The sequence below is a fragment of the Equus przewalskii genome, chromosome 29, assembly GCF_037783145.1.
Source record: "Equus przewalskii isolate Varuska chromosome 29, EquPr2, whole genome shotgun sequence".
NCBI lineage: Eukaryota > Metazoa > Chordata > Mammalia > Perissodactyla > Equidae > Equus > Equus przewalskii.
The window spans coordinates 12,372,891-12,399,376 of record NC_091859.1 but is presented as its reverse complement, the minus strand read 5'-3'; the positions used below and the strand labels follow the sequence as shown (position 1 = coordinate 12,399,376).

The following is a 26,486-nucleotide window of genomic DNA, read 5'->3' as shown; positions in this document are numbered from 1 at the left end:
TTTCAGAAAAAACAGGGGGCTGGCCCCATGGCTGAGTGGTTAAGTTCGCATGCTCCACTTCAGCAGCCCAGGGTTCACCAGTTTGGATCCCGGGCATGGACCTACACACTGCTCGTCAAGCTATGCTGTGGCGACATCCCACATAGAAGAACTAGCATGACTTACAACTAGGATGTACAACTATGTACTGGGGCTTTGGGGAGAAAAATAAAAGAGGAAGATTGGCCACAGATGTTAGCTCAGAGCCAATCTTCCTCAAAAAAAAAGAATTCTCATTTTGGTTTCAGTCTTTAAAAAAAAAAAAAGCAACAAAAACTGAAGAAACTCTTGGATCTCCAGGTACTAGGCTAAGTGGGTTTCAACTCCTTTTATGACACCCAACTTTGACTGACCAATACCAGTATCTCCAAACCAGGATGAGAAGAAGATGGCATCTGTTGTAGACAGCTGTCCCAAGGCTCCAGACCAGGCCTGTATTCCTAACCTTATATCTCCTCATTTAAATCCTCGTAATGTTTAAACCCTACATAATTACTACAATAATTAATTTCTAGATTGCCTTACCTTTTTACCCACCACAATACCTTATTCTCCACTAACTCTATAAGATAGATGAGAACCTGATTACAAAACCCTTTTGATTAATCACAAAAATACCATTTAAGATTTTCCTAAAACTATGTTTGTTTTTCCAATCCACATCTTAATGAGCCTCTGATGGCAATGTTGTTTTACAATGGACACATTCCTTTGCTACACACAAAAATCGGTCAAATTGTTGGATATGTGGTCAACTTCCCCTTTCTAGTACATCTGGGTTACGTTGGTGGGTTTCTTCCTTATGAGATATGGATTGGAAAGCTTTAAAGCAATTTATTATGATGGAAAGATCTAGCTCCAGTGTTCATAGTACATCCAATACTCCTAATTATGATCCTGAAATGAGGCCAATAGCCCATCCTGATAATGATATAGGGGCACAGCTACTCTTTCTGTCTTACTTGGACAATACACTTATCCCAACAACTTGCAAATAAACAAAAGAAGACTGATTTCTGTGAGAACTATCGGAAGTTTTACACAAATTTGGGATGGATATGTTTGGCTTACTCCTAGTCATGGATCTTTACATGCACTGGCACCTTTATGCTGGGAACAAAGAAATCATTCTCAACAAAATCTACCAAATTGTACTCAAAATATGGGATGGATATACCCCGAGTCATGTCAAAATGCTATCATACTTAAAGAAAGTGATTGGTTTGCAACAGACTGGGCGTGATCACCAAGCATTTACGGGGTGGTTCTTAATGGAACTCAGTGGTTATGTTGAACAATCCTCTAGCCTTGGCTACCACTTGGATGGCTAGGATGCTGCATCCTGGGTTTCCCTTGGATGCAAGGAAGGATTCACCCTGAGCTTGCATCTGTTGCCAATCTTCCTCTCCTGAAGGCTAGATGGGCTCATTCAGTGTTCCAATGCTATGACCACTATGACTATATTTGTTCCTTCCTTGGGGCTAGAAGATATCACATATACAAGCTCTGACTAAATTTACTCAACAAGCCCTTAATGACAGTCAAGCAGGAATAGCCTTGTTAAATACTGAAGTGCCTTTAATGAGGAAGGCTGTCCTTCAAAATAGAATGGCCTTAGATATTCTAAGAGCATCCCAAGGTGGTACATGTGCAGTTATTCAAACTGAATGCTGTGTCTTTATACTGATGAATCTTCCAATGTGTCATCCTTGTTAAAGCACATGAGAAAGGAGGTGAATGCCTTGAGCAATCCTATAGCCAGTCTTGATTTATTTGATTGGCTTCCCTCAGGTATTGGCTCCTTTTTGTGATCCAGATTACAATTCCTATTTCTATTACTCATTGGAATTCCAGTATTAGTCATAGTATTCAAACTGATTACTATTTTCTTTACTCAGTGTTGTTAAGTCTGGTATGCAAGCTAAAGTAATGATGGCTCAACAACTTGAAATGGTTTGGTCAATTTTATGACTCTGGACAAATTTCCCTTTCTGATAAAGATTATTTTTGATAAAGCTTAAGAACTAATCTTAAAACTAGTATTTTCTATAATTGTAAACAACGTAAGCATAAAGAGTCACAAAAGCACATGTACAATGTTTGTGCAACAATCTAAAATTAATTGGAAAAAACATATGAAAAACTTCCTCTGTTTATACACACACACACATACACACACACACACACACACCTCACTCACTCACTCACTCTAGTCTATTATTTATTCCCAATGTGGATAACTAGGCAAAGCCACATGATAAAGGCCTAGCACCAAGGGACTTGATGGACCGAGGGCAGGCAGAAAATATCCTGGTGCTAAGGGGTGTTGCACTGATCATCAATGCTTTTCAATAAAAAGGGAGAAAATGATGAATAAAGAGAAAGCAATAGGATATATTAGAATATCTGAGGAAGCCATTTGGTTTAAAATTAATTTGGCCTAACCTTGCTTTTACAAAAAGGCCTGATGTGGCCAGTTGGACATGCACTGTACACCTGTTTTAAACATTTACAGTATCCTAAAGCCAAGATAGGGATGTTGCCTTCTCTCCCACATCAACATCTCTTTATAAATAAGGTTTATAAATAAGGATTTCTTCCCAATGGGGCATGGCTATACTTACTAATAGGTCCTTTGGCGATGGTCTCGTTACACCTTCTGTTCAGGCTCATGATTCTCAATTCTCTTGTCAAGTCTATTCCCAGAGACCCAAAGATATAAATCCCTCTTGGAACCACACTCCAGAACTCATGAGTAGTTAACAATTAAAAGCTGGTCATTCTTCAAGTCCTTGTTATGCCTATGCCCCTTACCAGCAGGAAACAACTAGAGCAGTTGTTACCCCATCCTCTCAAGATTGAGGAATGAACAACAAAAGGGGGGATTTGTAACCACAAGCCCCCCAGAGCCAGTTTGAACAGACTCCATCTCATAGAAACAGAGTGATTCAAGAATTGTCTTTCAGAAAATTTGCAAAGTCACATAGCCAGAGCATGCACAGAAGAAGAAATATTGACCTGAAATGACCACAGAACCAAAGATTCTCCTCCTCATGGAACCAAAGGACCAGAACATGACCAGAACTTAAAAGTCAGACTCTTATCAGAAGCAAGGGGTCCATCATCCAGGAAGATCCAGTGTTAAAATTCCTTCCCCACCTTACCATAAATGTTTAGGACATTACCATAAATGCCTAAAGCCCACCAATCAAAACCTGTCTGGTCAGTATTTCCATGTGCCAGCCTGATCTCCCTAACCTCTTAAACTTTACCTCAAATCCTGAATCAGGGAGACAAATCTTAGGGCACATGCCCCCATCCCTTTCAGATCAATCTCGCAAAATAAAGCTACATTTCTTTTCCCAAAAACTGATGCTGTAATAATTGGATTTTTTTTAAATGCACATTGGGCCAGAGAACCCCAATTTTGTGTAGTAACAATACTATAGATCAATGTTACCTTAATAGAAAATTAATGTTAAAAAAGTCAGCCATGTACCATCACACCACCAGTTTATCGTAATTTGCCTTGTATAAGGGAAATGAGACATTCTGATCTAAAAGTTAATCAGCAACTAAAATGTTATCATTCATGCCATGTTATAAAGCCATATCAATATCCTTAAGCATAGTACACTTTTTTGTGGTTGTTATTTAAAGCAAGTTACCATTAGTAGCAAAATACAAAAAATAAAAGAAAAATGAATTGTTAAAACACTAAAACTAGGAAAAATAAAAATATCTCAGTTGTCAACAATCATTGCTCTCAGTCATATCCCTTTGGTCTATTATTACATACAGTGGGTGGTCCAGCATTTTCAACTTTACAACTTCTTTGAGAAATCAAGCAGCCCTCAAAAATCCATTGACTTTTCTCTTCAGATGCTTGAGATCCATTTTTAACAATGACTATTAAATGTATTAGAATCCCTAGACCAGATTCTTCATATATACTATTTTAAAACTCAGCGATCTATGAAATGGGTATTGCTCCTCCAGTTTATAGAAGACAAAACTGAGGCTCAGAAAGGTCAAGCACCTTGCTCACGGTGACACAGCCAGAAAATGAAAATTAGAACCCTAATCACACTCCATACAGGGATTGTTATTACTGTATCAAATTACACTCAAATAATTTTTGTTAATTTTCTTTTAATCAATACACTCTGTCTAAATTGTGAAGCTAGTAATAATATGGAGATATGATTAACATTCAATGCAACTTATCCATCCTCCCCCTCATCCACCCCACAGTCAAGTAATGAAAACCATTATTTGTTTGGCAATACATAAGGAAGTATGGACATGAGACAGACCTTAATTTGTGCCCTGAAGGCTTAAGGTGAGAGATTAATATATGCAAAATGAATTCATTACTGGGTAAAATTGCAGAAGAGTAAATTTTTCTCTTCTAAAGGTCCTCTCCAGAAGGACCTTCTAAAGATGGCAGTGGGTGAGCAAGATAAGGACAAAGACATGAGGCTAAGTGATTAGAAAATCAAAGTAAGAGTGAGTCATGGTTCAGTAGCAGTGGTAAATGAAGACACTATAAGCCATCTGCCAAACAGAGTCATCTCAAGATGGTATTTTATAACACTTCAGCATTTATAGGGCACATTATATATTCATAACATATATATTTATATAATATATAATTTATATAGCATAATTTATATAATATATAATTTATATAATTTTATAATATATATAAACATGATAAACATTATATATTTATAGGGCACATTCACATATATTTTTTATCTTTACACTGTGTATTTGATGCTTCAAAGAAAACTTAAATGTTTAAAATATTTGCTTTGAGTAGTGGTCAGAAGATAACAGCGTCTTTTAGAACATTGCTACTTGAATGAGCCCATGGATCAGCACAAGAGCATCACTCAGGGGCATTGCAAAAATGCAGAACACTGGGGTTGATCACCAGACCTAATGAATCAGAATTGACATTTTAACAAATCCACAGATCTGTATACACACTACAAGTTGTTAGGCCTTGCTCTAAGAAGAAAGGGTTAATTCTCAATTTATGTAAATTGACAGGAATTTCACAGAAGGAACAGAGTGGGCAGGAGAAAACACATCAAGGAGAAAGAGTTTCACATATCTTCACTTTCTCAGTGTTCTCCTCATTGGACAGAACAGAGACCCACAAGGAAAGAGAAAAGCATCAGTGTTTCTCTAACTTCAGTTTTGCTTTTGAAATAAGTATACTGCAGACCTGAAGCTGTCACTCATGCCTACCCCAAACAGGTATTAATGAGGAAAATTACTTAAAATAATTAGAAGCTTAATGTCATCAATTCAGAAAGCCAGCAGCAACATCTTAGGGAAAGTAGAAAAGGAATGATTCTAGAGATAATGTAGCCAAAGAAAAAAAGTAATAGAAGAACTAATGAGAGATTCTACATGTAGCTCTATAGATGTGATGGATATGGCAAACAGAGTGCCTAGGAAACAGAGGACAATTCAAAGTAGTTCCTGTTCCTTATGCTGCTCTTTCACACCCCAAAGATCTCTTTAAACCCCACTATCTTATTATCCTCTCACAGAATACCCTGAAAGCTTATTTATAGCAATTATCATGATCTATAACAACGTATTTATTTGTTTAATGCCTTTTTATCCACCACAGTAAGCTCCATAAGGACAAAGACTGGGTTTTGTTTCTGTTCATTTGGTCCAACAATAAATATTGAATGATCACATTGGACAGATGAATATTTGCTGAGTGAATGAATAAAATAATGCATATATATTAATATGAATGTTTCCCATCCTAGGCATCTGTCAGTCTTTATTGGATATATTTGAGATTCAGGTCCTAGCTAAATATATGTATTCTAATCATTAGTCTATTCTAGTATTGCACTATTTGAGTTGCACTATTGTACTACTACACTATTCTTTCCTGTTTTTCTACACATTTGTTAGTTTCTGTCTTAATTTTGACTGAAACTATGGTCTCCATAAACATAGAAAACTAGTAGTATTTGGTGAGAATTCTTTTAAATTTCAAGCATATATGCATCATGTTTATTTGGCACAAGGCTAAATAATCAGGTTTCAAAATAGAAATTCTAGAGTCTTCCATTGTAAGCCCTTCTTTCACAGCACCCGTCAAGTACTAGGAAAATCCATTTCATTCCAAAAGAAGCCACCAGGTGGTGTTGTGGCCCAAGGCTAAAGCAAACCCAAACCTGAATATCAAGTTAGGAGTTTCACACTAATTCAACCCTACAGTCCTGGTGCCTCCACTCTCGGAAGCTTAGTAATGGCTATAGGTCCCTTGGACACAGCCTTCAAGATATAAACTGAAGCTTTTTATAGCGCTTCACTAAGGGAGAAGACACCCTAAATAATTTTAACTGAGGAGATCTTTTAAATATATCCATGTCTCTCAAATGGGGGCAATATTTCATTAGCAACTTCAGTAAGAGACAGAATTCTTGGATACAAAATATGCCTTCTACTAAGATATTAAAAGTTACACTTGCTAATTGCTATTAAATCTGAAAAAGTATTACAAAATTTTAAAATACCTGCTGTAAAGTATTCCAAGGGCCACACCGAAGAATTTCTAGTGTATTCAAAGGGGGCATGGTGTTTGCTGGGCATTTTACAAGTCTCTTTCTCTTAACAATTTTCTTTTGTTGACTTTGCTTGAAAATTTCAAACCAAGGTTTAAATGATTTCATCCAAGCTAGCCTCTTTTCTTCAATGGAAGACAGAAGTGCTGGCTCTGGTACAGAGCAGGTCAGGATAATTTCACATTCAGTTCTATTTTCATGACCTTCTTCTGGAATTTCTTTCATTTGAGATTTCACAGAGTTTACCTCTTTAAAAATCAAGGAGTTTTTTGCATTACAGCCACCCAAGTCTTCACAAGGAGACTGTCTACCTAAAATATAATTTTGCTTGTTTATTTTGCCTTCTACTTTGATCGTGGCATCACTGACGTTAAAAATCACATCAGTATTCAGAGCATTGTCTTTTGAGTTCTCTTGAGTTTCTTTAGATTTTAAATCTCTTTCTTTTTCTTGTAGTATTACATTTTTGTGTATATCTTCAGAATTTTCTAATTTTAGTGGTAGTAGTTTTTGTTTCATTGACATCACTGAAATATTATTCTCTTTATACAATGTTCCATTCTGTTCTCTCTCCTCTTTTTCTACTTTTTGTATCTTATCGTGTTGATTATCTTTAGTTACTTTCTGCGCTTCATTGTTTTTCTCCCCAATAATTTCTTGATTATGTCCTAATATTATGATTTGGGTTTCTTGTCTCACATTCTCAGTAATAGCAGGTTTCATGAGTTCCTCTTTTTGTGTTTGTGACTTTAATTCTTGCAGCTGAAACTGTTCTGTCACATTTTCTTTTAGATCTGGGTTTTCCAATTCATTTTTTTGGTCTATATTTTCAAGTTTTCTTTCTTGCTTGACCAATTTTTGTGAACATTGTTGTTTTCCCAGGTTTTCATTTTTTTCTTCCATTTTAAATTCTGCCAAAATTGCTTGGTTTGATATAGATTCTTTTAATTGCACTTGTATTGATTGTCTGAATACAAGCTGTCTATCCACATTTTCTCTGTTACTCAATTCTTCAACCAGCCAAAGGGGATCACCTTCCAACTTCTCTGACTTTTCATTCCCTCGCTTTTTGGCTATATCATCCTTATTCTCTGTTGTCTCTTCAACAGTTAAATGTTTGGCATTACCTTCTCCCTTCTTTAATGCTCTACTTACTATTTGCTGTTTTCTTGCTTCTTCTCTTAATCTTAATTTTTCCTTATTTAGCAGTTGCTCTTTTTCTCGTCTCACAAGGTTCTTTTTATCTTCATATTCTTTTTCTCTCCTTTTCCTTTCCTCTTGCTTCTGCTTTTTTATCTCTTCCTCTATCCTTTGTTCCTCCTCTAATCTTTTTCGTTTTTCTTCTTCCATCTGTCGAATTTTTGCTTCCTTTTCTTTCCACTCTTGTGCTTTTCTTTTCTTAATTTCTATTTGTTCTTTTATGATTGGGCCATATTTTTGGTAGGCCACAAATGCTTTATATTTAGCTTGAATTTTTATAGCTGCATTATGCTGCAGTTTTAATAAACGCATTTTCTCTTTTTCTTGTAGGTCTCTAAATCTTATTCTTTCTTCTTCCATTTGTAAATGCAAGTTTCTAATAAATTCCTAAAATAAAGTAAGATAAATAGTAGTCAGCATAAACTAAATGTGAGATATTATTAAACTATCACCTAAAATATAGATTGAAAACAAACACTAAAACTGAAGTCATAATGAAGTTACTATAAAATGCACTTAGAGGAACTAAGCCAGCCCTGTTAGACTAGCAGTTAAGATCTGGTGCTCTCATCACAGCACGGCTGGGATTCCTTTCCTGGTCAGGGAACCACACCACCCGTCTGTTGGTTGTCATACTGTGGCAGCTGCATGTTGCTGTGATGCTGAAAACTATGCCATCAGTATTTCAAATACCAGCAGGGTCCCCACAGTAGACAGGTTTCAGTGGAGCTTCCAGACTAAGACAGACTAGGAAAAAGAACCTGGCCACTCATTTCCGAAAAAATTGGTCATGAAAACCCTACGAATGGCAGCAGAGCATTGTCTATATAGAACTGGAAAGTGAGAGGATGGTGTAAAAAGACGGGGCAGAGTTCTGCTCTGCTGTACACAGGGTCACTAGGAGTCAGAATCCACTCAACGGCCCTAAAAACAAAAAGGAACTAAAGTCATCTATTTTAAAGGGTATTCATTTTTTAAATATTTAGGGGCTTCAGTCAAATTATAAGTTGATACTCTAATATTATGGTTATACCAAGCCACCTAGATATAAATTGAGGAATTCCTCGAAGATAAAAAGTATATGAAACCAGAACGACACAGAGAAAAAGCAAGAGAAACCACAAGCCAAAATGCATGCAGGAGAAAAGTACTTCAAACTTTCTGAGTTGGGAGTTCTGATAAAGGAGACTCCTGGAGCTGCACAGACACTGCAGAAGCAGGGAATTATTTTGCGAGGCTTATGATACCAGGAAGGTGAGGTGGAACATATGTCTAAGTAATGTGAAGAACTAGCCTAGTCACACATCTTATCCTTTCTCAACCATTAAGAGCTAAGCACATATTGAATTAAACGAGATAATGTGGAGTTAAGTGAGAACATATCATTGTCACTAGAGTCCTAACACAAAAGTAAACATGAACCCGAGCATGAAGAGGTTAAAAAATCTTCCCGAGAGCAAAAAACTTTGAGATAAGCTTTGCTAACTGCAGCTGTGCATATTCAACATAATCAACTCTTGTTTAAAACTAACCAGGACTTTCTGTCCCTCCTTTGTAGATGAGTGAGCTGTCTCTCCCAGGAAGGCAAGGTCCAGACATCAAGATTCAGCCCCACAAGGCCAAATGCAAGCTGAAGATGAAAACTAACCACAGAAGTCCAGGCAGTCAAGGGAAAGAAGTTCAGTCTTCAGGCTAAATGCAGGCTGGTGGGAAGGCGCCAACCAGCAAGGCCACATGCTCTCCCTCCCCTACCTAAAACTGCAGATAAAAACTCCTACCTTCTTCCCCGCAGGAGGTGGACCTGAATAATAACTCCCACCTCCTCCTCTGGCTGCCTTTCCGCAGTAGTAAACCTCTTTCCTTGCCACAAGCCTGGGGTTTCAGTTTTCTTCTTTACAGACCCTACTATGCAGCAGATTAAATGATCTTGTGTTTGGGTTTGGCAATTAAGATCAAGAAAATTCAGCAAATATTTGAGGAAAACTAACACAAAGAAGGTGAGAATGAAAATACTTCAAAAAACAGAAGGAAGAACCAATTTCTGAGAAAAGAGGGCTATTAAACTAAATGAAAACTTAAAGAAAATTTTTTAAGAAAAAATGTTTAAACAAGAATACCTTTATATAAAAATGAAATGAAAGTGCTCAAATAAGAACATCTGACTCACTCAAACAAAAAATCAAAACAGAATGCTGAACAGATGACTGCCTAAAGAAAAACTTCAAAATTAGGTGCCTTCCCAAAACAATATACAAAATAACAAAGACATGAAATATATGAGACATTCAGGTATAAAGAGGATCAACACAGCATTTCCAAGATGACTACTAGGAGTTCCAGATAAAGAGATGAGAAAAACTGAAGAAAAGGGAATAACAGAAAAATGATTTAAAAATCAACAAAAGGTCATAGAATGAAGATTTGAGTTACACACACATAGAAACAATGATAACTCATACAGATGCTAGCAGTATTTCAGAACCCTAAGGAATGTAAGCTCCCTGAAGGCAGGGGCTTTTTTCTGTTTTATTCACGGCTGTATCTTCAGCACTTACAGAAGTGCCTGGCACACAACAGAAAACCAGTAAATGTGTGTGGATGAATGCCAAAAGTGAAAAATCCTAAAGCTTCAAAAGAAAATAATGAATATCAAATTTGTAAACATAGGTAGCATAGGCAAAAATAGGGAGCAATATCTTTAAATTGTTTAAACTAAATGGTAATAAACCTGGATTCTATAGCCAATGAGACTCATCATTCAGTTTTAAAAGCAAAATAAAAATATTTTCAAGTATACAAAGATTGAGAAAATTTGCCATCCAAAAACGTTTTTTGACAAGTATTTAGGTATTACTCCAGGAAATGAAAACTGAGTCCAGAAAGCAGGGGAAGACTTAACAATTCAAAGAACACTGATGATCAAAGAAACCATTAATACTTAGGACTTAATTTTTGTTCTGTCTTCTTCTTTCCATCGTTTCACTCAAAAAGTCAGCTAACAGTTTACCGTTGCTGCTTTTTAAGTAATGTGCCTTTTTCCTCTGGCTGCTCTTAAGATCTTTTTTCTCCCTTGTCTTGAATTTCAGTAGTTATAAAATTAAATTCCCAGGTGTGGTTTTCTTTGTATTGATTTTATTTGGGGATCTTTAATCATCTTTTAAAGTTTGGATTGATTTTTTAAAAACAATTTGAAACCATTTCAACTATTTTCTCTTCACCCATTGCTTCTGCTCCATTCTCTCTCTCCTTTCCTTCCAAAATTACTACTATAGACATTTTTTATCTTTTTACTATGTATCACATACTTCTTGTGCTATTTTCTGCTTTTCTCACTTTTTGTCCTCTCTGTACTTTAATTTGGATATTTTCTATTCACTTCTCTTCAGTTTCACTAATGTTTTCAGCTGCTATGTCAAATCTGTTAAACTTATCCACTGAATTTTTAATTTTATATATGGAACTTTTCAACTCTACTTGTACACTTGATACTTCACTATAGATTCTAATTCTCTTTTTATATCACCTATCTGTTTAATCATCTTGCCATTGCATGATAGTTAGAGGTACTCTAATGGCTCTCCTAACTCCAACATTTGGATTACCTGCAGGTGAGCTACTATTGTCTTTTTTTCTTGTCATTCATATGAACCTGTCTCTTTACATGCCTAACCAACTTTTTTATTTAAAGATGGACAGTATAAACCTGTGTTCAAGAGTGTGCTTATATAAATAAAGAAGAGACTTGAAGAAAATACAATCAAGGGTAATACTGTTTATACTGTTTAGCTGGATAACAGGATTATGGGAAATTTTATCTACTTTATACTTGTAATTACTTCAAGTAATTTTATATAAAAACTATGGAGTAAACAAAAGTTAAAACTAAATAAATGTCTTAATCTTAAATTCAAAGGGGTTATTTAAAACAATTAGTTGTGTTCAAAACTGCAGTAACTTTTTATAACAATCCTCAATCATAATGAAATGTCCATAATAGTATGTTTCCTCAAACCTTAAACGAAATTTAGAATTACAATTTTATATAGACATGTTCACTCACTGAACCAGGTTATTTTCATTTTCAGGACATTCTATTTCAAGGAGAGTTTCTGATGATTAACGAATTTTTTTAAGTTTTAGTAAATTAAATCCTACACCAGCTAGGCAATATTATTTTTAAATGCCCATTTCAAACATAGTAATTTATTTCAAATGAAGAATAATTATTGTACTGATTAAAAACGATAAATATATACCTCATGTTGTTTAAATTTCTCTTTCCACATTTTCTCTTCTCTATGGAGTTCATCATTCATCTTGTCCTGTTCTTGCTGAACAAATATTATATTCAAATATTAAAGAATATTGTGTTCATTATATATGATTATCACAATATATACTTGTCAACAATGGTTAGAGATAACAATGCACCCACTGGTCCTCAGTTATTAGTAGTGGGATAACAACTTTAATCTCAACCTATAGCATCATATAAATGATAGCTACAGTTCCCATTTTGAGCACATAAAGATGTTTGTACCCTGGGAAAGTTGTTTTATTTAAGTATGTTTATTAACATAATAAAATACATTGACTAGAAATACTGTTGGACAATGCAAAAATTACAAATAATGATGTTTGTAAGATGGAGTTTGCATTACAATTTTTTTCTTGCCGCATCATTCCACTTAATTCACACAATAAATCAGTGGGTAATAGTTTTCTTTCAACAACTCTTTATTAAGACCTATTTGTTAAGTCTCTGCAGAATAAACAAAGGTCAGTAAAATATAATCTCTTTCCTCAAAAACTTTAATATGGAAATGCTATTGTTAAGTTCACATATTACCGCAAATTTAGCTGAATAGGTTTATCACAGGAGAAGAACTCTAAAGGATTAGGTGTTGGAATAGGTGTTATAATTAGAGGATCATGAAAGGTTTCATGAAGATTATATTTGAAATGACTAGGCTTTTAAGAAGTTAAGCAGACATTTTAGGCATTTAGTAAATGTTTTTATAGGAAAATGATTACAGCTCTGTTTCAGGAAAATTATAAGGTTGTATCACATAGAGTTAGAGAAAGAGTCAAGGAGACACTGAAAAGATTAGTGAGGTAATATTAGAGGAGCCCATATGAGAATCGATGAGAGCCTTCTGTAGACAGGGTGGCAAGAGTGAGAAGAAATGCAAAGACAATGGAAACATGAAATTGCCACAACTTGCTATATATAAAGGAAGTGGGAAATAAAGTGGGATATAAAGGAAGTAGGAAAAGTTCTTTAGACATTATCTTAATATGAGCTGCAGGACCTTTTGATGGGATTTAAGCAAGGAAATAACTTTAAAAAAATATATCCTTCTGACAGCACTATGGTGGATGAGTTTGTGGAATATAAGACAAAGAGTAGTGAGCTCAATTAGAGAGTACAGTAAATATTTCAAGCCAGATGTCAGGACACCCTGAACTATGGAGTAGCAGTAGATACATGCATGAGAAGACGGCTAATATAACTATTAAAAGGAAGCAGATAACAAAAGAGAAGGAAGAATCAAAAACGGTCCTCATCTTTCCAGCTTAGACTATGATGATAGTGGGGCTCATCAAAATAAAGAACACTAGAGGAGGACATTAGCTCAGTTATGGGGGTGAGGCACAGACCATCACTTACATAGTTGAACCACTTCAACCAAATAAGTTTTACATAATTGCCATGTATATCAGACCACATAGGAAGGACATTGAATGATCAAGAAAATTCTGTTGGCTTTTTCTATGATTAGAAGGGTATAAAAAAAGCAAGTTTATGTTGTAAATGTCATCCTTCCTAGGATGATCTTCAAAACTTCATAGACTCTAGAGGACCCAAGATCCAAAGCAGTATCTGAAATTCCAATGAATTTCAATAACAACTAATCAAGGAGTCTATATTAAATACTGTTAATCCACAGACAATTGCTTCGCTTATCAGGAGTAACTGAAACCCACAGAACAAAGCTCAATCTACACTATACTCTAAAAACCAATACCCTTCAGAAGTAGCTACTGATTCAAAAAATGTATGAAAAACAAAAATTAAAAACTTTACCTTGCGAATATTCTCTAATTTCTTCTTTTCAACTTCAAATTGTTTCATCCAGCAATGTCTCTTTTCTTCTTCTTCTTGAAATTGTTTTTCTTCTCTCTCCCTCTGGGCTTTGAGAGTTTCTTTCTCTTGGTCTTCTAGTTCTTTCTGTTTGTCTTGCCAAGCCTCAAAAGACTGCTTACATCTTTCTTCTACTTCACAGTATCCAAATTCTATATCAGCATCCTCTGTATTCATGAAGAGAAGTAATATTATTATTCTTAAAATCAAACCTGTCAAAAATGATTCAACGAAAATTATAAAAGTAATTTCAAAATGAAGAAATAATGTCAACATATTACCAAAGTAAAAGTGATAACATGCAAAAAGAAAATACATTCTTGAATATACCTGGAAATTCCATTGCAGTCATATACATGGAAATTCCATTTCAGTCAATAAAGAAATCACATAACTTGCCTTAAACTATTCCACAAAACTTAATACAAAAATATAATGTGTAGTTAAGGGATATTTAATAAATTCAAGGCTGGGTATATCTATTGCAGTCAGCTATATATGCGGAAAAATTTTAAATATATTTAAATCAAGTTAATCTAGGAAGCATAAAGAAAACTATGAGAATATGTAACTAAACAAATATAGTCAAAGTGTAATAATTTTCAAATACTGTGATTGTATTTTTCTAAATGTCAAAAGAAAACTGTCTAAATTTTTTTCATATAAATATAGTCAATCACATAAAAATTATCAAAAATATCACTGAGCAGTTTGGTCCACCTGGTAAAACATGTTCATTCACAGGCGAGTCATGAGGATCAGGCTCTGGAACAGAATCAGGACTGCCACGATGGGTTTTATTTCTCAGAAATTCTTCTTTTTCAATTTCAGATAACATCTAGGAAGTTAAAAGAGTACCAATGATTAAAGAAAACCTAAATAGAGAGTAAAGCCATCTTTTTAATAAGATACTAAGTATTTATAGACACATATCGAGAACTTTATTTACTTCAAATCTTTCTCAAATACAATTCTATAGTACATTGATAATTATTCTCTTCGTGGAGAATAAAAATGTCTTCCCAAGCAAGCAGACTATTTTATCCTCCCTATGTTTTTCAGAATTCTAATCACTCTCTAATATTTAACCACAATATTCAATTAAACTGCCTGATAATCATTTCAAAATATTTCTACTAATGTTTGTTTTCTTCCTAATATATTTCTGACTTTCTTACCTGTAGTGATTTCTCACATATAGAAATTAATATATTCAATATGTTTAAAAAATAGAACTATTCTCTTAACACGAATAATGCACAAGTCATAATTTTGACTAATACTTTTCAATAATTAGACTTCCACCATACTCTAGTTGGAAAGATACATGACATCTATTCCAATTAAGTACCAGTATGATGATTCAAAATTAGTATTTCAAGTTTGATGTTACCAAAAGGAGAATAAAAGACATACATATAAGTAATTTTCAGATTATGTCAAACATCTTAGGGAGCAGGAATAGAGTTAGATAAAATTAGAGAGAGTTAAGTAAAATGAGAAGTAAAAATGAGTCCAAGATGCTGAACCTGTAGATTAGATTTTCTCTGAAATATATTTCTGGGGGTTTTAAACAAAATAGGCTCCCTTTTACTCATTTTTTTAGGGATTTTTTATTTGTATCTTTTTAAAAAACAAACATAAGATGTTCTCTATTTAAAATTTCCATAGAGTATTTAAAGTCTCTGCTGGAACACAGTACATTCCTAAGCAAGGTAATAAACACCACAATATATTCATTGTTTTCCTCAGAGTTTTAGGGAAAAAATATCATGCAATGTATTTTATCTACATGCATTTTAAATTCTCAAGTATTGATGGTTCAAATCACTATTTCTAATACTTTTAAAGATTGACATTTGAGTTGGTTTATATTATGTGCCAAAGGAAAACATAAAACCAAAAGTGATTTGATTAAAAATAATTAAATTTTTAACTTTTAAATCAGTGAACTATCATCTTACATAAAAGGAAAAGGTAAATTTCTAACTGTACTACTGAGCACTTTCAGTCAAATGTTGAACATATACCTTCATTAACTGTTCCGGATTTGCCTTATCTTCAGTTGATAATTCTATCTTTAAATGCACATGATTATTAGAAACTGTTCCATAACTATAGCCTAGAGAAAGAAAAAATATTATAACTGTAAATATTAGAGTAGGGCATAACATGTTAACATTCCAAACCCTTCCTATCATCCTTTAATCTCAAATTCTTAGTATATTCTTGATCAGTAACTCAAAATTTTTTAAAAAATGAAGAATAAAGAACAGAGGAAATCCGTACTCTTTATTCTAAAAATAAAAGTTACTGGGGCTGGCCCCGTGGCCAAGCAGTTAAGTTCATGAGCTCTGCCTCAGTGGCCCAGGGTTTCACCCATTCAGGTCCCGGGTGCGGACGTGGCTCTGCTCATCAGGCCATGCTGAGGTAGCGTCCCACGTAGCACAGCCAGAAGGACCTACAACTAGAATATACAACTATGTACTGGGGGGCTTTGGGGAGAATAAGAAGGAAAAAAAAGATTGGCAACAGATGTCAGCTCAGGTGCCAATCTTAAAAAAAATATATATTAAAAGTAAAAGTAAGTAATTTTTAAAGCACTTTAACTCTTTATCATCCTTCATATGCTAGACTGAAGTTTATTTTCCATGTACACAGAATAATGTTGTGTTCAATATTGCAATGACAACTTGATTAGAAATCAACAAAGGTTCAATTCTATTTCCCACAAACTAGCAATATAATCTTGCATAAAATATTGAAAGCACTTTAATAAAAGTATTACTTTAAAAGATTATAATTACTAGCATGTGAATGAAGTGAACTTTCAATCCTGATTTTACGAGTTTTTGTTGAATTTATCTTTTTATCATCTGGGAAGATGTAGTTATGTTTCTTTTCCTTATTCAGTTAACGTTATGATAATCATGCTATCATGATAATGTTCCCTAATAGTAAACTATTTTTAATAGATGACCATTCTGCCATTAAACCAACTATTCACACCTATTGTGTCAGATATTATAGATTTTCTTCTTCAACAGCTGTTCACAACCTTTCCTGGATGCTTTTCTTTGTGAGTGGCTGAAAAGCAGAAAATAACCTCCGGGTTCCTCTGAAGCTAGGTTTCTGAGGGTGATTTAGGTTCTGCCAATTGAGACATTTGCGTTGTCTTGATTTTCATAAAAATGTTGTGTGAAGAGAGGCAGGGAGCAATATTTTCATTTTCCTGACCCCAACTATGATAAAGGGAGCTTGGGTTGGAGACAGGAGTGTATAGTAGAGAATTAACATTGCTGAATTTCTTAATTATATCAGACAGCAGCTCCTGCAGCAGCCCAGTTCTGCTATATATGTGTATATTTTTTATGTCTTGGATGTTCATCCTAGAGTCTGTTTCTTCAGTTCTATTAACAATTCTGTTATTTACTGTAGTAGCTAGTCTCTAAAGATGTCTCTCCCACACTTTCTGGTATGCACATGCTGTATAGCTCCCACCCACACAGAACCTAGCTGACCCTGTGTAACCATCAACGTGAGGTAGAAATGACGTTGCATGACTTCTGAGAATAGGTCATAAGAAGCCTTACAAGGTTCCGTCTCAGTCTCTTAGCATTTTGTTAGTGGGATGCTCCTTCTCAGAATCCAAGAGCCATGCAAGCCATAGGGAGAGACCACATGTAGATGCCTCGAGATGACAGCCCTAACTGAACTCCCAGCCAACAATTAGCATCAACTGCCAGCCATTTGAGTTAGCCATCTTGGAATTTCAGTCCAGTAAAGACTTCAGATGACTTCAGTCTTAATCAACATCTGACATAAATGCATAAGAAATCCAAGCAAGCAAGAACTGTCTAGCCAAGCCCAGTCAACACACAAAACTATAAAAGATAATAACAAATTGTTATTTTAAACCACTGTTTGTTTTACAGCATTAAATAATCAGAACATCTACTCTACCCATAAAAACAAACATACAAATACCCCCCACAAAATCTTACTGCTTGAAGTAGTTAAAATAGCTTCTGTTTACAACTGAGAGCCCTAATCAATACAACCTTGTTCATAAATGAAATTAGCCTCTAGTGAATTTACGAATTGATGGCTATAATCTGTAGATTTTTTCCTTGATAGAGTATAAGAATTCAACTGCAAAATTATTCCTAGTTTCTAATTTGAGAAGAAATTCCTTTCTACCTTCTTAGCAGATTACTAATTTAATCTTTTCAAAAAATTTTAATAATGTGAATTTTCTTGGAAAATTATTTTATTCATTGAGACTATCAAATCTATTTGATTAGAACTGTACATGATATCTCACAGTTTTATAAACCACTGCTCTAATTGTAGTTATATAACCTTTTATGTAACCAATTTTCTTTTCTCTTTTTTTTTGGTGAGGAAGATTGGCCCTGAGCTAACATCTGTTGTCAATCTTCCTCTTTCTGTTTGAGGAAAATTGTCCCTGAGCCAACGTCTATGCCAATCTTGCTTCATTTTGTATGGGGGACACTGCCACAGCATGGCTTGATAAGCGATGAGTAGGTCTGTGCCCAGGATCTGAACCTGCAAACCCTGGGCCACCAAAGCAGAGTGCGTAAACTTAACCACCATGCCATTGGGCCAGCCCCTGTTACTAATTTTCTATAATTGTATTTTCTTCAATTTTTTTCATAATTAGGCTATATAAAATTGCCAATATATTTTCACGGTATAAACCTCAGTAAATATAAATAAATAGACCATTAAAGTCCCCATAACTCAACTATAGATAATCACCGCCAAAATTTGAAGAGTCTACATATAGTAAGTCTTTACATATCCATTCACACAGGTGCTCAGGACAAAAATCTTGGAGCTGATCTTTTCTCTTCCGTTCATACCAATCCATCAATAAATCATTTTGGTTCTTTCTACCTTAAAAATGGTTTCCAGAATATGACCATTTTTCATCATTTGTACTCAAATCACTCTCATCCACACCATAATATTACAATAGTCTTTTAGTAGATTCTTGCTACCTCAGGGCATCTCCTCTAAACAGTCACCAGAATGATTGTCTCAAAATATGTCAGATACTGTCATTCCTTACTTGGAAGCCTTCACATATGCAGAATGGAATCTAAAGTCCACACTGTGATTTCCAAGAGCCCTATATGATCTGATCCCTTGTATTCTTGGATACAACCACAAAGGCTTACCGTTCTTCAAACATATCAAGCACACTTAGTGTGCTTTGGCCTTTAGAGTGTCCTCCTCTGAAACACCGGCTCTCTAGATATCCACATGGCTCACCCTCTCACTCTTCGAGATATCTATCTGGCTTTCCTTCTCAGTCATTACTTAAATGTCACCTCCTCAGAGAGGCCTTCCCTGACTTACCCTATCTAAAATACAACCTCCCATCTTCATCCTCTTATCTTCAAGTTTTTCCTTCACAGAAGTTATTATTATTGAAATATTACATATTTATTTATTTGTTTATTGTTTGTCTCCCCACACTAGAATATCAGAACAGAAGAACATAACCTTTGTCTATTTTGTTCTCTGTGGAATTCTCAGTAGCTAGAATAGATCCTTTCGCACAGAAATATTTGTTGAATGAATGAATATCTATGAATACCCACATTATAACTTATACTAATATTTGCATAAATGCCGTTGAATTTTATAATGTTTTAATAATACATCACAAACATTTTTTATGTTACTAAATATTGTCTAAGCCACCTTTCTAACGGGCTATTATTGGACACACCAAAGTCCAATTGAATACTCAGGTCGTTGCCATTTTTCATTATAATTCTAGTTAAACTTTCAATCATTTCATTTTCTTTGAATAATTCCAGAAGTAAATTTGCTTAGTTGAACCAATAAAGATTGTTAGGCTTTTGGCATAAATTATATTTTTATCCAAAAAGATGTATAAACTGATACTTCTAAAATATTCCCATGATTATTTTTCTTTTCTTCAGTGTAAAGTAAAAGAATGTCTGGTTTTAACTCGGACTAGTAAAACAAACTGTTGACACTGGTTATTTATTGGAGACATAGGAAGGCAGTAATGAAAGTGAACGAACTAAATTGAACAGTCCACTATCCCATAGATATTACATTAGAGATAAATGCACATACATGTATATAATGAAATAAAAACTTCAAGCAGTTTAATTTTCTAAATTATAAATTATTCTTACTTACAGAAAACTTATCTGCCAAGCAGATAAAAACTGTACTTACTTAAAACATCAGGATCTTCCAAGTCCTGAAGAATGAGCTCTTCAACAGTTTTACTCTTATTCTTTATGACGTCAATACAGTGAAGAACTGACTCAGGTAATTCATCTACATCCTGAAAATTTGAATAATGAAAGAAACCGTAAAATTGTTTATTAAAACTATGTATCAAAAATTTGATAAAAATTTTGATATACCAAAAATTTGAGTAAAATGTGTAAAATGAGGTAAAAGGGTTCCATGTAAAGAGCATACTTCAAACAAATATATTTTGTTAAAATTTGCTTTTTATTTTCAGGTAGTTATAAATTACATCCACGATTCTTTTGGATTTCACAATCAAATGAAGAATTTCAGAATTTTTTGTCTCAAATTTGCTGTGGATAAAAAGACAATATTATGTAAAAATATAAATTTTTCCAAAAGTAAGATGTTTATTACTGTAATCCTAATTAAAAATCGAAGTGTAGTTATTTTTTGAAACTTGACAAATAAGTCTTTTTGGAAAAAGTTTAGTTGAGAAGATTCTGAAACAGCAAAACAAGTAAAGGAATTTGATTCATTTGATATTTAAAAATATAAAACTACAATAGGGAAAAAATTAACAGAATAATGGAATGAATAGATAGTCTTTGATAGATTACATGTATATAACAACTAAATATATACAAAAGATATTAAAAGTCAATTGAGAATAGATGGATAATTCAACAAGTGATACTGGGAATATGAGCTAAATATATGCAGCTAAATTACCATTGGATTAATGATTTTGATGTAAAAGAATGAATCCATGAATAAACTTTCTAAGCATATAAACATTGGGGAAAATACACAAATGAAAAGATAACATGCTTGATTTCAAAAAAGTAACTATTTCCATAGGTCTAAAGATTTCACATAAATTTTTCTTTTCCTGTATATCTAATCACATTAGAATGCTCACGATTAAGTAAAAACGGCAGGATGTAAATACATATGTGTGTATATATACTATAATCTCAATTTTGCAAAAAATACACATATATACATGTGGAATTATAGGTGATTTCTATCTTCATCATACTTTTTATATTTAAATGTCTATCTATATATATTGTTTAAAGGTGATCCTAAGGTAAAATATGAGATGAGTATACAAAATATATTAAGAAAAGTAATTTGTCTCCTGAAAAGCTTACTCCAATTAAAGACTCAAAAATCTGACTCTTTAACACTCACTGTATCACTATCATCACTCTGGGTTTCTGATTTTGAATCACTATCAACATCATCTTTTTCCAAGGAAGAAATGCTGATTTTATCCAATTCAGCTTGTATTTCTTCTTGGAGCTTTGCATCATCGTCGTCATTGTCTTCCATCATCCTTCATAGTAAAACACAGAACCATTTAAAGAAAATTTCGAAGAGGCTAATATGCCAGTAAAAGCTACAGGTTCATTAACGTGTGATATCAATCCAACAGGTTCTATGTAAACATGTTTTAGCTTAACAAACTTGTCACACCTTATTATAGTTGTGCCATATATTACAGAATATTTTTTCTCTCTCCATTCATTACTTCTTTAATGTTTGACTACAAAATGATCAACTCTAATAAGATTCTTTTAATTTTCTAAGGGAAAAGTAACATGGAGTGGACTGGCTTACCTTTCTGAACCAAGAAACTTCACAGTAAAACTCATCCTCATCATAATGGGAATAATTTTAGGCAAGATACCTTTGAACAGCTTGAATATTCAGAGATTAAAATACCCAGAAGAGAATAACCTAAGTCAATAAATGGGGAAACACATGGCTAGTTTCTACTCATAAACTCGAGTTGTTACTTTTAACAGAGAAAGCAACACGTTTTTACCAACAATAACATGTTGTAATAATGTATAATATATGGCTTATAAGACCATTTATTTCATTTAAATCTTTAATATTTGTAATAGATAAAGGTCACGCAGTAGATTACATATATCTTCACACCATCATCATTATCATCAACCACCATCAGTAGATTCCACGTATTGAGTACCTGTGACAAGCCAGGCACTAGAAGACACTTGTGTGACTGACAATATTCAGAGGAAGTTAACAGGTTAAAGCTTATTACAGTCATGATACAGATGAGAAAACCAAGGTTTGAAGAGGTTATTTAATTGCATACAGTCATTATGCTAATACATAATAGATGTAGGATCCTAATTCCAAAGCCTGTGCTCTTCCCACTACCAAATGGTCTCCAAACTCAGTCAAGCTCTTCATCAGCCCAGCAATCCTTGTGAACATGCCCTAGTCCAATAGTCTTCAAATTGCAGATGACAATTCGTTAGTGGATCAAGAAATTAATTTTTAGTGGATCTTGATCATCAGGTTTTAATGTTAGGAAAGGAAAAGTTACAATAGGCCAGAAAGGAAACAATAAGTATACTATAAACACTAAAGATAAAAATTGTTGAAAAAAACATTTGTTTCAATTATAAGTATATATATATATACACGAATATATAGACATACGTATACATATATGTATATATGTACCCATGTGTGCATGAGCTCCAATGTAGTATTTTTTATTATGTGTTTGTTTTACAGTGGGTCTATACTCTAGTATATACTCTAGTAGTCAGCTGTTATTTTATTTTCCAGACTGACAAACTTTAATTCTTTCCTCAAGTCCCACCATTGTCTTCTTGGCCCGCCTTTCCTTCCTTCTACCCCTCCCTCCCTCCTTTCTTCTTTTATTCTTCCCTCCTTCCTTCCCTCCTTCCCTCCATCCTTCCTTCCCTCTCTCCTTTTCCTCCTTCCTTCCCTTCCTTCCTCTTCCTTCATTCCTTCCCTCCCTTTATTCTTCCCTCCCTCCCTTCTTCCCTCCTTCACTGCCTTCCTCTTTCTTTTCCTTCCTTTACTCATTCATCTCAAAATCAACTTTTTGGGAGCCTACCAGGTGCACTCCCAGCAGTGCTAGGTGCTACAAATAAGACAAGTAATCTGTTTTCACAGTTTATAGTCCAGTTAACAAAAAAATGAAACACCCTCATTTTTCTATTTCTTTTCCTGAAATCTCTTCTTCCTCATCTTACTAGGAGAGGAGCCCCTCTTCCTTAACAAAGTGTAACTCTTTTCCTATGCTCTGAATCTGACAACTACTCACCTACTGAATCGCGCTCCATCCACTACTCCTTCTGTTTACTGTCTCGCCATACACTTTTATTCTACTGGCCCCCTCTCCACATAAACACAATCAGTTCACTCCCATTCAAAAAAAGATACTTGTGCCTGCCTTTCTTCTAGTTATAGATTTCACAGATAAATGATTTACTTGAACTGATCTCCACATATTGCCAAAACTCTTGGGCATTTATCCCAGAGAAATGAAAATCTATGTTTACACCAAAACTTGTACACAAATGTTCACAACAGTTTTATTCATAATAGTCCCAAACTGGAAACAATCAAAATGTCCCTCAGTAGGTGATTGGTTAAACCAACTCTAGTCCATCCACACCATGGAAACAAAAGAAAACATATTATGTGATTCCATTTATATAACATTTTTGAAATGACAAAACTTTATAAATGGAGGACAGACTAATGATTAGCAGGAGTTGGGGTGGGCAGGGTCGGAGGAAGGTGGTTATGGTGATAAAAGGGCAGCACTAGAGAGCCTTATAGTGTTGGAACTCTTCGTATCTTGATTGTGGTAGTGGATAAGTGAGCATATTTATTTTATTTATTTACTTTTTTTTTTTGCCCCACCGCCCCGTCAGCCCGCAGCCCCTCCCGGCCCCTCAGCCCGCACCCCGACACAGCCCCGCCCGCTGGCCCCTCAGCCCGCACCCCGACACGGCCCCACGCCCCCTCAGCCCGCACCCCCACGCGGCTCCGCGCCCCCTCAGCCCGCACCCCGACACGGCCCTGCGCCCCCTCAGCCGGCACCCCCACGCGGCCCGGCGCCCCATCAGCCCGCACCCCGACACGGCCCCGCGCCCCCTCAGCCCGCACCCCCACGCGGCCCGGCGCCCCCTCAGCCCGCACCCCGACACGGCCCTGCGCCCCCTCAGCCGGCACCCCCACGCGGCCCGGCGCCCCATCAGCCCGCACCCCGACACGGCCCCGCGCCCCCTCAGCCGGCACCCCCACGCGGCCCCGCGCCCCTTCAGCCCGCACCCCGACACGTCCCCGCGCCCCCTCAGCCCGCACCCCCACAAGGCCCTGCTGGCCCCTCAGCCCGCAGCCCCTAGCGGCCCCGCGCCCCCTCAGCCCGCACCCCTCTCGGCCCCACCGCGGCGTCAGCCAGCAACCCGCACCTCCCCAGCCCTCACCCTGCCGTCCGCTGCCTACTTTGAAAGCGCCCGGAGCCAGTGAGCATATTTAGATGCAAAATTATATATAAGGTAATACACACACAAATAAATACAAGTAAAATTGAGGAAATCTGAATGAGATCAGTAAATTGCATGAATATCAATATCCTGGTCGTGATATACTATAGTCCATAAAATATTACTATTGGGACTGGTCATGATATTATACTATAGTTTATAAAATATTACCATTGGGAGACAGTGAACAGAGTGTACAAGGGATATTTCTGCCTTGTTTCTTAAAACTGGATGCAAATCTACAATTCCCTCAATAAAACTGTAAAGATATCCTAAGTACTCACTAAGAAAACAAATAAACTATGATGGATCCATAGAATGGAATACTCTGCAACCCGGTTAAAAAATGAGTATCTAAGGGCTGGCCCGGTGGCACAGTGGTTAAGTGACCAGTTCTGCTTTGGCGGCCCTGGGTTCGCTGGTTCGGATCCCGGGTACAGACATGGCAGCGCTCGGCATGCCATGCTGTGGCAGGCGTCCCACATATAAAGTAGAGGAAGATGGGCACGGATGTTGGCTCAGGGCCAGTCTTCCTCAGGAAAAAGAAGAGAGAGACAAGGATTGGCAGCAGTTAGCTCAGGGCTAATATTCCTTAAAAAAAAAAATGGGTATGTATACTGTATCCCTGTGGAAAGGTGACCGAAGGAATAATTGAAAAAAGGCAAGTGGCAGAAAAATATGCACAATAACATTTCTTTTGTGTAACTACACACATACACAGGCACACTTTTTTAAACAGAAGCTTCCTGGAAGAAATTGGGGAACTTTTAATTTTCATTTCATACATTTACATTGAGTGATTTTTTATCATGAATATGTACTATTATAATTTGAAATGCTAGTTTAAAAATACTCAATTTTACCCACAACCTCCCTCCTCCAAAGGAAAACAGAGCAAAATTTAAAAAAGAAAAGGAGTACAAAACGCTATCCTGTAATTAAACTTAGAGTGCAAATCAAAAGCTTTGTTAGAAAATTAGATGTTTTTTAAAGTTGTTACAAAGCAGAATGCACAGGCACACAGAACTTTATGTAGAAAGAAAGGCAGGAGAATAAGGCAAAAGTAAGAGTCATTTCTATCATATGCCCCTCTCTGCTCATCTACTGATTCTTTAGATCTGCCCTAATTACACACTCGAGCACATACGTAATTTTAAATTTTCTAGTAGCAGCTTTCTAAAAGTAAAGAGAAACAGGTGAAATTATTTTCATAATATATTTCACTTAACCTAATATAGCCAAAATCTTATTTCACCATGTAATCAATCTAAAAACTATTAATTATTAAGGTCAATATAAAAAGTTTACATTCTTGTTAGGCATACTAATTCTTCAAAATCTGACGTGTGTTTTACACGCAGCACATTTCAGCTCGGACTGGCTGCATTTCAAGCCCTCCACAGCCACCTGGAGCTGGTGGTTACCGGCAGGACAGCGCAGCCCGAGATGGACCCCCCTGTAAAGGGGCTACAGTAAACTACTTCGAGTTGGTAATAAGTCACTCGGAGTGGGCTAAAGGTGCCCAAAGTGGAAAATCTTAAGGAATTCCACCCTTCCACCCTTTACCACTGTAAAGGGGAGAAAATCTACTTGTAAAGGTAACCATAAGTTATATATGGAAAAAAAAGAAAGAAAAAGGAAGGGAGGGAGGGAACTGTCGCGGGGGGCGGCGGGGGAGTGGAGGATGGACCAGCCAAGCCTCCCTTGGTCCTCAGGGTGGACCTTCAATTTTTGAGGGAGCTACCGAAACCTCCAAAACTGGAGGGAGCCTCGGGCTCCGCAGACTCGCGCGGCCGCCCGCTCGGCCCGCGGCTGCCCCTTGGCGGAGAGGGGCTCGGCTCCGTCCGCGCTCCCACAGCCCGGCCTCGCCTCCCGCAACAC

General features: G+C 35.9%; 1 protein-coding gene across 16 annotated transcripts in view; it reads right to left on the bottom strand.

Annotated features, from left to right (window-relative positions):
• LRRIQ1 (leucine rich repeats and IQ motif containing 1) overlaps positions 1–26,486 on the bottom strand; it is a 214,433-nt gene that overhangs the window by 187,773 nt on the left and 174 nt on the right. For 13 of the 16 annotated variants that reach the window (XM_070600707.1, XM_070600698.1, XM_070600702.1 and 10 more), the window contains exons 2-8: positions 21,451–21,595; positions 20,233–20,344; positions 16,020–16,111; positions 14,710–14,827; positions 13,933–14,156; positions 12,101–12,175; positions 6,597–8,231 (exon numbers count right to left, since the gene is read on the bottom strand). In XM_070600707.1, coding sequence (XP_070456808.1) covers positions 6,597–8,231; positions 12,101–12,175; positions 13,933–14,156; positions 14,710–14,827; positions 16,020–16,111; positions 20,233–20,344; positions 21,451–21,594 — 2,400 coding nt within the window. In that variant the 5' untranslated portion in view covers position 21,595. The remainder of the gene's footprint in view (positions 1–6,596; positions 8,232–12,100; positions 12,176–13,932; positions 14,157–14,709; positions 14,828–16,019; positions 16,112–20,232; positions 20,345–21,450; positions 21,596–26,486) is intronic. The other 3 variants (XM_070600705.1, XM_070600706.1, XM_070600704.1) reach the window with 2 other exon arrangements.